Below are 12,532 nucleotides of genomic sequence, written 5' to 3' on the forward strand. Positions count from 1 at the left end.
CTTCTATCAGACTGGCGGCTTCTAATCCCCGCTGTCACTTCCCTTTGGTGGCTTGGCAAGCACAATGGAGCCACATTAGCTGCCCTTTCCATCGTGTTTTACAGCATGTTAGGGGCGACCAGGGATGCCAGGATCTCCCCGCTCCCTCGCTGCGGCAGGGCGCCCCAGCTTCTGTGCGCAAACGGACACATTGTGTCCAATAGGAAGAAAGATCATACCCCTGCTCTCCAATAGGAATAGAGACCTTGTCTCACCACTCCAAAAGGAAGAAAGATCATGTCTGCATTCTCCAAGAAGAAGAGACATCTCTCTACTCAGATAGGAAGCAAGACCATGCTTCCCCACTGTATTAGGAAGACCGACACACCTCACACCCTGTAACTTCACAAAAAACTATCTGCCACCTCAAGCAACAGCCTTTTTGATAACAGTTGATGACAAAGAGCAGTTTTACTGGACAGTTCACACATTATTCCACACCAGCATGCCTTTTTAAGTTTAGCTTTGGAATCCTTCTCTAGAACTAAAACCTGGTGAGGCAAAATGTCATTTATGCTAAAAGAGGTTTTGGGTATGCCCTCAGAATTGAAGTATTCCCTGAGCACATAGCACCTGTTAAATTAGATTAAAAAATCTTGGATCTCTGATAGCTCAGACCACAGGAATGCTATGTGAACTATTCCAGGTTCAAACACAGCCTATCTAATGCAGAAAAAGCGCACACCAGAGAAAATTACTACATACAGCGGAATTATGGGACCGCGGTTCATACAAAGGCGAGGGCGAGGCTTTCAAAGACTGCTATTCTTATCCGCCAATTTTTCCTTGGGCCACGAACAATCCAAATCAACAGTGAAAGGGCCCGTTATATTTCAAGGGCCCTTTCATGAGTGGTATGAAAGGATAAGAGGCGTACTTCATCACATGGTATCTGCATCTCTGGAGCCTGGCATATTGAGGGCTCCCCATCGGGAGAGCACACGGCTCCTCTGCTGCTATGACAAGTTCTGTCTTCCCATGAAACGCTTGACAGGGACTCATTCATGCAGCTCAACATCCCAGCACGCTTTAATATTGATTGAGAAATTGACTTTGAGCGGGTGCGTATTTGTGTTTGGACGGATGGAAAGCGCCAAGAAAAATGCATGGGTCGAAATGTGGGGCGGGGAGCGACGGATTCTCACGGATCTCCTGTTCAAAAGCGCAACTTGGCTCTCCTGGAAGTCTTTCCGCTGCCCCGCCCCTCACACAAAGTGCCGCATGAAGCAAAGGTGGACAGTTTGGACTCACCATCCTCCCGGGACTTCTGGATGAAGGCGTCCACGCCGCTCTCGCCGTAGTTGCCCTCAGAGGCCACCGTGGAGACGTAGTTCCAGCGCATGGCCTTGACAATGTCCACCATGGCCTGGGCCTGGTAGGTGTCGGGCGGCACCACGCGGGAGAAGAAGTCGTAGCGGGTGTTGTCACTCAGCTCGGGGGCTGTGGAGGCGTAGCTCACCTGCGGGATCTGCGGGGAGTTAGAGAGAGAGAGGGTGAGGGAAGGAGTGAGAGACAGAGAGGGGGGCGGTCCGGTTCTCAGGTATCGGTATTAATAGCAGCCAGAGTCTCTGCAGCGCTGCTCATGACCGACGGGCCTCTACCACCAGCTGGGTTCTCGCTCGCTTCTCTCTGCGTGCAGTCCCATTCATACCGCGGGGGACAGACAGACCCATCCACAGACACGACATGCGACTCTAACGGTGACACAACCACTGTGAAACCAGGCTCCATTCCCCCAGAAAAAAGAAGAAAACTCTTACAGAGCAGTGAGTAGGATTTCACGGAGAGAAGTTACAGCTAAAGAGTTTCTGAAGGCTTTCAATGTCCCTCAATGACAGGGATGACCCATGGAGGCGACATATGAGTCTAACAGTGACACAGCCAATGAGAAACCGGGCTCCATTCTCCCCTGCAAAAACAGCGTGAAGAAACCCATCTGGCAGAGCAGTGAGCAGAATTACACCAAGGGAAGACAGAGCTAGATAGAGTCAGAGAGTTTAGTTAGGAGTCTGAAGTCTCACAATGTCCCTTAATAATGGGGGGGCTCAGAACGAGGCAAGAAAAAACAGTTAATTTAAAACTCTTTACTTAACAAATTAGTTTGCAAAATATAAAATGCTATGATATACCAAACGCACAGAGATGTGTAATGTTAGCTTGCTCTTCTCTGTGAGGCCCCAACAGGGAAAAATAAGTGTTAAGCATGTGATGCTTTGCAAAGCATGGTGCCTTCCCTTCACTCGCACTTTATGCTTTTCCAATGTCATGGCGCTAAGCCAAGCCAAGCCAAGCCAAGCTTTCACTGTAATGCTTTCAGTTACTAAATTCTCTAAGGTGTTGGATCAACTTCGATCAATTAGATCAATAACCAAAAAATAATGGATTTGCCTTTTTCATGATGATGCTGTCGCAATATTCCTATATATATATATCCATATACAGGAAGACAGAGAAAGAGACAGAGACATACACAATGGGACAGACATGTATTTCATATAATGTTAAGCAAGTATACCTCCAGAGTTAGCATATGTTTCAGACCCTGAGAAACTGTCTCTAGGAAAGTGATTTTGATTTGTTATAGCAGTGACAAATTGTATGTGAAATTTCTTTATTTCCCACTCTCCTCTGGGACAGGCATGTAGAGGAGTGTTGAAGTACTTTATTTTTAGAGATCCAGAAACCAGAAATTCCAGAGAGTATTAAATTGTGCACTTTACAGTAGTCTCTTAATGTGATTGCATGTGTATTTGCTAGCAGAGAGAATTTCAGCAAATGTCACAGTTGGCTTTGATACACTTAACTGTTACTTATGACAAGTGTCACATAATATTGCTTATTTACAGGACCAGCTGAGACACACCATGGAAGAAGCGTTCCATTTCTGCAGCTGGGCTCATTCTAACGAAGCCAGAAACAGAGCTGAAAGTTGAAGTTAAAATGTATTTTAGATGACAGAACACAGTTAGATTACTGTGGAATTATATTACGAAATAACCCCAATAAATGGAGTATGCAAGTGCTATTTCTGAATGAAAACTGTGATGTTGTACATGATTTATAGAGATTTATAACTGGCTTTTCACAGCTTAACACAATTCATCTGGGGCAGAAATGTGTTTATAGGTAGCAGTCTGATGACAGTGGGGACTTGCTTCAAGTAGTCTGACAGGGTCTTTGTATGTGGCCAACGCTATTTGAGTATTAAGGCACCGAGAATGGCACAGAAAGTATTCTGTTTAGAATAAACACGACTATTCAGTTATGGTTATATCAAGTGCTCTCTCCTTGTGTCCTTATGCTTTAGGAGTGAGAGATCATGTTTACCTTTTTCATGCTTTCCGGTAGAAACTGTGTGTGTATGCGTGTGTGCATGCATGCGTGTGTGTGCACGCACAGCAACACAATGGCAATAACAGGCAGCGGGTAACTGTCAAAATAGCATAGGAGTACAGTGAGGAGGTAATCCATCCCGAGTCTTGAAACAGGTTTCATCCCAAATTGTTTTTCATATCTCAGGAGAATTGAAAACCTTTATCATTCATTTCAGTTCTTGCTTGCACAAGTTATTTTGGATTTATGCAGGCCAATGCACTTGCTGAGAGTCACCTGCAGTATCTCTTCCGTCACGCACATTAGAGTTAGCTGAGTAGATTTTATGATGTTCAATAATGTGTTTCATGCTAAAATATAAAATATGAAGAGCCTTTTTTATGCTGATGCATATTTTATTGGCATCAGTCTCCCACGGATCATAAGTCAAACTTGTGGACATGTAAAGGACAGAACGTCAGACCTGGTCTTAACAGAGATCGCTCCAGAGACTTCAATGAATCACCTATGGGGCATGCGAGTTTAAGTTTGAAAAAAGCGTAATTGTACATTATGACTTAGATGCATGATGCAGGCTCAGATTCCTTATACGATGCATTAATACGTCAAGAGGACACATTATGTTGCATTAGATACTGTTAGGTCTCAGCAAAGTAGGAGGTTGCGTGGAGGTGTGGTACAGAAAGTGAATAAATACAATATCAGCTAATGTCTATATACAGGACAAGGCATATTTTTACCCAACAGTAAACATGCTTACACAGTTGATTATCTGCAGCTAGCTACTGTGATTAGTATGTGAATTGCTACACATTAGTAATTTGCGTTAAAAATGGTTTTAACTGTGCCGTGTTGCCTTGGGTTTTTTCAGTACTTGTTTATTGGGCTATCGGTTATATTTGCGCTTACTAATTTGCTGTTTGTATTCTGTGCTTGCATTGTCTAATGGTCTGTTAGTCGCCCTGGATAAGTAATGAATAAATAATATCACAGATAGTATAAATTGTCTGTGAAGGACCTAGAGGAAATACAGGCTCAAAAAAATCCTGTAAAACAACAGTAAGCCTCAGAACAAAAAAATCCATTGGCACATAGTTTTAATTTGAAATAATACTTTCAAGTCTGATGGAAACAGACTGCAGTGTGTGAAATGCCGTTCGAGCAAACTGAAGTAGCCAGAATTTTTCAAACAATGTTATGCAGTTCGCAGCTGTGTGGTGAAATGAGGCTAACCGCTGAATAATGAGGCTGTGAGATCAGAGGCTCTCTGTACTCGATGCCAAGCCTCAGTGACCACAGCCATTCATGCTGCATGCGCACAGTGCTGCCTTTAAATGGGGAAACCGGAGTTCAGGTGAAGAAATATTTCAGCAAAGATACTAGTCAGAATCAAGATAGTACAATACCTCTGGTTTTAGAGATGCCAAGGGAGGTTTTTTAGCCTCTATTCACATGGTGGTTGTGGTTGCATGGGAACAGTCACCTGCTGTCAGGCTGCTCACTGAAAAGCAGCTCCATATCTGTAAGATGCATGAATGTAGTTCTCTAGAAATAGAAGTCTATGGAGGCCCATTAATGTCTAGACCATAAATACAGCGAGAGGGATGCAGTGCCATCAAGGCCCTCCACATTATTTGGTCTGTGACCTGCGGAGCAGCTGAGGGCCTCTCCATTGTCCAATGGGCTTTTAAAATAATCAATGGCCCTTCAAGAATCCACAAACCGGGGGTTTTGCTAAAAGGAGGGTCAGAGGGGTGACCCCTGCCAGAAGGTGAGGTTTAATGACACCGACACGCACATAACCCCCTGACGCTGCACCCACCCACACCTAACCCACACACAACCCATGCCCCCAACAACTGATCTGAGATCTGCTTAATCACAACTAAGTCTAATCCAAGCCACGTAAGATGGACGCTGATCTGGGATCGGTGCTTTGGGGCAGACACCCTCATTTTGCAGTCTTTCCCTCGTTTGAGGTACAGAGCATCTTCCCATCAATTGTCCTGTGGGTCCTGTGGGCCCACTTCAGTCACCATCCACTCACACATCAGATAAATTATGGACACAGGCAGCGAGCATAACTCTAATTTCAAAATACTGGCACCATGTTAAGACTGTATGTTAATGCCGCTCATTGACTTAAAAATAATGTTAAAGGAAACTGACATCTTGCATGGACAATGCATATCCCCATCCTAAACATTCCCAGCATACACAGGTTTTAAGCTGGAAGGAACAGGAGAGATGCCACTGACCTGTGTTTAACCTGTGTTTATTTTTTCATTAACTATGGATACCACACATTATTTACTAAAAAGAATAGCAGTATGACAATCTTACAAAACTCCAACCAAGGATTTTAGCAACAGTAATCATGGCCCCCTTACAGATAAGCCACTATGCATATAAAAGTAGGCCGAGGTATGACTGCTAATCCTTGTTTTCCAGTTATGTCATCATTATTATTACTATTTTTAATGAACATTCAAAGCTGGAGATGGGAAAAAGGGGCTGTCAGTCAAAGTGCACAATGAGCTCTTTGAACAAAATGGGCTGTTACATGACTGGAATGCAACATTTCCAATTCCATATGCTTGTAAGGCTGCAATTTATCGTGCATCTTTATGGAACAACATATCCACAGTACATCTATAAAATCCAATTGATCTAAACCTGGGAAGGTTCGCTGAACCTCTGAAACTATTGTGTTTTGTAGCGTAATGTATTTCGAAGGGCTTTATTTAATAATACACTCAAGGCCACACACTGTGTGCTACAGAACTGGGTGCGCATTGTGAAGCAGAAAAGGAGCAGGCTATCTAAAATGGCCACAGAATAACATGTACAATTCGCAACTAAGAACCATTCTTTGGGGGATAATGTCGCCATGGGCCATTGCCCTTGATATATGTGCAATTTTTACATGAAAAAATGTATCACTGGCATGAACATGGCATGAACACAAATCTGGGAGGGAATTAGGTAAATTGGATCATGTTTGCATGGAAATATTCTGACCTCTGAAAGGCTGGCGTCGTGCATTTTGAGTACAACATATACATCCTTGTATAAATGGAGGACCACTAAGAGGTTCAATAAAACTTCAGTTTGCAATTGATACATTGCTGTTGTGTGCAACAACTGAAAATGCATTTTAGATCAATTCATACACAGTCAGACAGACAGACATGCATAGACTGATTTCATTGCTCTTATATACAGTATATATGAGTGCTCATGATTCATGCCAGACAACATGCTGTTCATCTTGTTTTCTGGTGTGTGTGTGTGTGTGTGTGTGTGTGTGTGTGTGTGTGTGTGCATGCCTGTGTGTGAAATAATATTTGTGTCTAGAGTGATTGTATAATTACCTGCTTTCCATAGCTAGTCTTAGTAAATTGGTCATTTGACTCCACGTTGACTGTGACCACATTGAACCCGCAAATTTAGAATTGCACCTGTCGCCTTAGAGAATCTGGCCTTCGGTGCCCTGCGTCTGTTTCTGTGACACAGTACAGACAAACTGTAAAGATGTTAATCAGTGTGCCATGGCAACCAGCTCCTACTGCACATAACACCACTTCACAGATGCTGCCAACCTTATTAACATTACCATCAAAAGAATATGTAAGCAATACAATGTAAGAAATGCCATCAAAAGAATATGTAAGCAATCAAGGCACATGGAATCCACAATGCCATACATTTATAGCACGTAACCTTGAAGGCCCTTCCTGTATCTGCACCCCAACATGCGTTTCTCAGAAGCTCAGAGCAATGCGTGTCATGACTGTAGATACGGCAGAGGGCCTGATTGAGGCCACGCTCTTTAAGAGTGGCCCCTGTATGCTTTGTCCCCTATAGTTGTTGGGCCCCTTGGAACTGTTTGGCCCCTCCTCAGGTCCCAGCACTTCCTCTGTGGGCATAATAAGCCGGCTACTCATCAGGACGAAGCTCTGGAGATCGCCAGAATGTGGCGCGTGTTTCCTGGACGCTCCCTCGGGGTAGCGGTGGCAGTTGGCGGAGCCGGCAGAGTCATTCATTAAACATGAGGCTGCGGCGAGGAGCGCGGACAGCCCAGGAGCACTCTGGGAGACGGGGTGCTGGGCCCCGCGCTCTAGTTTCTCCCGCTTCCAGGTTAAACAAAACTCTGCTTTCTTCAGCGGTCTGCGGAGGCCTGTTGGCAGGCCCTCTTTGAAGTCACAGGAAGCAATCTATCTGCATGCAGCCTCTTTACAAGAGTTAATTAAAAGGCTACTTGTTATCATTATCATTATCATTTATTTATTTGGAACATGCCCTTGCTCTGAAGAACAGATTTGCAAATATGAATTGCGAGTGCAAAACAGCTCATGGCATGCAACTACCTCAAGGGGAGCAAACAGCCATCTTATCCAATTAAAACTCAAATCCCTAGGTGTGACTCCAGTACAAAGCATAATCATAATTACCAGGTGCTGGCTGTCAGTAAAACTGTGCTTATCTGTATGAATTGTGCCCCACATTTTAGGCATCTTTGTAGAAGTGATGCCGAAAACTGTATGCGAGGTGACTTTCCCCAAAAAAGAATTTTTTTTTTGAATTTGCTTTTCCATTTGTATTGGTTCTGTTGACATTGGCTTTTACCACAGCTGCTTTTACTTGATGTGCTGTGTTAAATACAGAAATCCTGGACGAGGGGAGAAAAATGAACCGACAAGTATCCAGAGCCATTGTGGCCAGCCCCTTTCCCGTTTCACCTGCAACGACCAATCAGACTCTGCTTTCAGGAAAGCTTGTCTGGACAAGTCTTTCCGAGGGGAGACAATCAGTCGACACCCAGAGCGTTTGCTGTGGCGTCACATGGTGTGACTTGATTCCATGTTCACCATCTCACGATCATCAGCTGGACAGTTCCATCTGTCCCAACAGGAACCTGACGATTCCCACAATGCAACACAGCATGGAAGGGCCCACTGCAGCATGGGAGGGCCCAGTGCAGTTTATTTTGGGCGACATAACTGACCCAGTGCAGCTCCCTTTGCGCCTGGTCTTGGAAATGGCCTCATGAATCAGTGACAGATGGGAGGCTGAATTGCAAATGAAAATCAATATTAATAAGTTTAGCAGACAGAGGGCACAAGACGGGCTGAAACTTGTTCATAAACTTGATTGACGTTTGGATGCCCTGCTCCAGAAAATCAAAAGACAAATTCCCACAGTCCTCACTGAATGAAGCACTTTTTGTAAAATCCCAATTTGAGATGGTTTCGAAATTATGGATTCCTATATTTCCTGAAGCAAGAAAACAAATATCAAAAAGGTCACATGGGCTGTAGGTTGAGACACTGAAAGTTATTCATATTTGACTAAATATCCATATCTTATTTCATCACACTTTGCTTCTTAAAAAGGTTTTATGAGAAAATCAAACCCAAGGAACAGGTTTAGCTAGGTGTACCAAGCATTTATTAGTTTGCCTTCTAGGTGTGTTCCAGTGCTGTAGGTTTCTGCTTGGTAGTGTGTTCATAAATAAAGTAGACTTTAAAAAACAGCGCGAAACAAAATGACATTGTGAGATGAACATTCATACTAGCTCTATAATGTTTTACAGTGTTTATCCTAAGGCCTTTCAAAGTTTTCATTACACCCACAGAATTTCACTGTCGTGACAGCCTGAGTGTCGGGACCAGGGAGCTTATCTGAGTTTTCCGTTTGTATTACTTCCCCCCTCGGGGAAGTGAGATTGTGCTGAGCAGCGGAGCTCTGTGACAGGACACAGTCACGTCTCCTTTGGCTGCGAAAACCTAATATCCCCCCAGTCGAGCACGGTTTTGGCCTGAGCAAGATCCGAAAGAGCACCCGCGGGGTGGGGGTCGGAGACGGCGCGGCTCATATCGGCCATTCTACGGCGGCTGTTTTGAGCCAGGTAAACACCTGGCAGAACAAAGCCAGGACCCGCTCTACTGAGGAGAGATGAGCGATTTAGTAATGACCAATCTCCAAGGTCCAGAGTCCTGCAGGTTCTGCATTTAAATTCAAATTAGCGACTGGCTTGTTCTCGGAGCACTACGAGACTCGCCTCCCCATCCAGATAAATGCTTCAATTAAGCACTTCAAGCCAACAAAACACCAGCTATGACAGCCTCCATTGACTGGAAGCACATCATTTAAGTGAAATGAGATTGGCAAGGCTGTTGGTGGAGGGGTGCATTTCAACGGCCAAATCAATTAAAATGTCTATGTCCCTGATTAACGACTATTAGAAGGCAGATTGCATTGATATGTTCAGTTTGGTGTAGAACCAGCTGTTTTCTGACAAGAGTGTGACTAGGTCCATTTTTTAATTCAGTTCCAGGCCTTGGTTTTATTGGAATCTGCTGCCATGTCGAGCCTGGCGAATCACTGGATGCTCTAGCAGTGGAAGCATGGTAGGATATTTCAGCACTCGCGCATGCTGAGATAAGATTAAAATCAAACATGTTTCCCACCTGCAGATCGATCATTACAAAACCCAAGACTATTATATGCAGGTCATTGATGCAGTGTGGTGTTTATAGCACTATGCCTCCCTACAGGAGCTGTCATTCCTCATCAGACAGCACAAAACAGGAGAAATGAGGGGAAATATGAAAAGAATTAGAGCGATTGGGGATTCTTTTAGGAAGGTAATGGGGTTTCATAAATCCAGCCCAAGTTTATTTAAGTGCGTTTGATTTCTAATGGGTTTGAAAGTTATGCTTAATTACAGCTGCGGAATTTCAAGCAGATTTTTTATGCAGATTTAATTTTCACACCGGTGGCTTTAAATAACTGCAGCTTTTTAAAAATGCACTGAGTTCATTTGGCACAACATCAATGCAGAATTAATGATACTCATTAGAAGTGTACAGAAATACTATGCATCTGCACTGCAAGTTGGGAAAAAAAATCTTTGGCTGTTGAGCGTATCTTTGGGTAATAAATATTTCAGTCAAGTTTACACATTTCCAGAGTGATAAGGGAGAAGGGCAGAGATGGGTGTTTTTCAGCGTGTGATGGATTGTAAACACGCTGAACGCCTTTGGTGATCGGTTCGATTGAGGGACTGTCAGGCAGAGCAGTGATGTTGGCCACTTGTTGTGCTATGGTAGACTGTGGCTTCCTCTTTCCCTTAGCCTGTCCCACCTGCCAACATGAGAAGAATGGGAGCCCACCACTTGTACTAAAAGCCAGCGGGCATATGTCAGCCCGCCACCTACTCTGTGTACACGGGGGCTCTGCCAACTGCCTACGAGATGTAATGCGTCAATCCCAATCTGTTCTGCGGACCTAAGCAAATTGCAGTCACCGCATACTGTAGATCACGAAAGGTCCCACACCTGTCTGTCAGCTCCTGTTATTGGCAAACAGCATTAGAGTGGCCAGCCCCCAAACCCTCCCCCGCCATCCAAGGAATCCCCGCAGTGCTGAGTGGAGCTCTTTGGAGGTGCACAGCTCAGCCACGTCGGAGGTTGGAAGGTCTGAGTGGTAACATTAAACCTAGAGCTTGGCATGCTCGAGAGTTCATCGGCTCCGGATAAAAGCATGTAAGGAGGCAGGAGACAGGCTGGATGCGCCTGTCTGACGGATGGCTTGCCAAGGTGAACCTCTGGACATTTTTGCTTAGTTCCTAATCAAGGTTTCTGTTCTCCCTAACAGCTCTTGGTTGGCATGTTTTAGCGCTAGGCAGCACTGCTCAGGGTGATAACATCAATGTTTAAAGTCCCTGTGGGCTGTGTGCACTGAGATGATCTCACTCCTGGACAGTAGAGGCTTGCCTTCATTAGCTCATGCACAGGTTACATACAAAGACTCAGCCATACCCCACCATTAGACAGATTCACTGTCTGGAACAGACTATTAGCAGGCATATTAATGCACTAATGCGTCCTCCAGCTCCCATTGAAAAGCACTCCTCTGCCTGAATTAAGTTACATTGCAGAGTGTTTTGCCTGGGATAGAAGGGAAGCAAGATGTGATTTATAAACACCACACCCCTTTCTGTGAGCTTTACGTCCTGTCATCTGCGGTGCTAGAACTTGACAGCATTCGATAGGCAGAGAGCCACAAATCGCTTCACGGAGTGCATGACGGGGACTGAAGGTCGGAGCTTGTTTGAGCAGCTCTGGACACCACTTCCCATCAGCCACTTTGCGAAACATTCAACCGCACTCAGCCAATTGAATTCTATTCTGTATTGCCACAGTCAGCTGGGTTGATGAGGTGGCCTTTTCTGATCTGTGACACCTTACGGGGTGGGAACTAGACCCACCTCCTGTAAAATGAAGCCATCAAACTTTGTACAGGTCATTAAAGGGTCAGTCCTGAGCTGAGTGACAAGCAAGAGAGGCTGATGTGGCATGACGGAGCAAAGGTGACATCAGTCAAAGACAAAGATGGTTCCTCAGATCTAACCTATGATCAATCAAAGAAGGACTACAGAGGAAGATAAACACCACCAAGAATACATCCCCCAGACACAGGAGTGGGGACTGCTGGGATATTGAAGTCCCGACCAAATGATTGTTTATTATTACACTCACACGAACCATTCACAGACTATTGATTGATTCTGCATACCTGTACTCTATAAGAAGCAGAGTGACACACCGCCAGTCAGACTTCTGACCTGACCCGATCAGGCAGGGTCCCCTGAGGACTGTAATTGCTGGTACAAATTGATGAATAAAGATTCTGAACCTGCGTAAAAGCATTCCGCCCTTCCTTCCCATCAGGGTTCCCGGGCCATCCCACAACAAGGCTCCCTGTTTTTAAAAAGGCCGTTGGTATGACTCAGGTGTGGTGCCAGCCTGTGACCTTCTTGGTGACACAGGCGCGCTCTGTGACCGCGGGGCCCCGGGAGCCGGCCGTGTCACCGGAAACAGTGTGGGCCCCTGGCATTCGATCTGGAGGGAGAATTGTCTTTAACCGTGGTGAATGAGAAGCAGAGAGGAACAATGAGCGCTGCACAGCGGACAGGGCTTTTTCACAGAATCGTTTGCGACTTTAATTTGCCACTTTAATTAATAGGCACTCCACAGAGAGAGAGAGAGAGAGAGAGAAAGAGAAAGAAAGGAGACAGGCACCGTGGCGATGCATAAAAAAGGGACATTTTATGAACCCTCCCATTACACTTATTAGGCTGCGAAAATGTCAG

At 44.9% G+C, this 12,532-nt stretch overlaps 1 protein-coding gene across 1 annotated transcript in view; it reads right to left on the reverse strand.

The window, feature by feature from the left end:
- The window catches only part of LOC118780550 (metabotropic glutamate receptor 4-like), a 243,547-nt gene that overhangs the window by 115,940 nt on the left and 115,075 nt on the right, over nt 1–12,532 (reverse strand). Inside the window, exon 3 of the mRNA XM_036533113.1 lies at nt 1,291–1,507. Within this exon, the coding sequence (XP_036389006.1) occupies nt 1,291–1,507 (217 nt within the window). The remainder of the gene's footprint in view (nt 1–1,290; nt 1,508–12,532) is intronic.

The sequence above is a fragment of the Megalops cyprinoides genome, chromosome 7 (assembly GCF_013368585.1).
Source record: "Megalops cyprinoides isolate fMegCyp1 chromosome 7, fMegCyp1.pri, whole genome shotgun sequence".
In the NCBI taxonomy this organism is placed as follows: Eukaryota; Metazoa; Chordata; class Actinopteri; order Elopiformes; family Megalopidae; genus Megalops; species Megalops cyprinoides.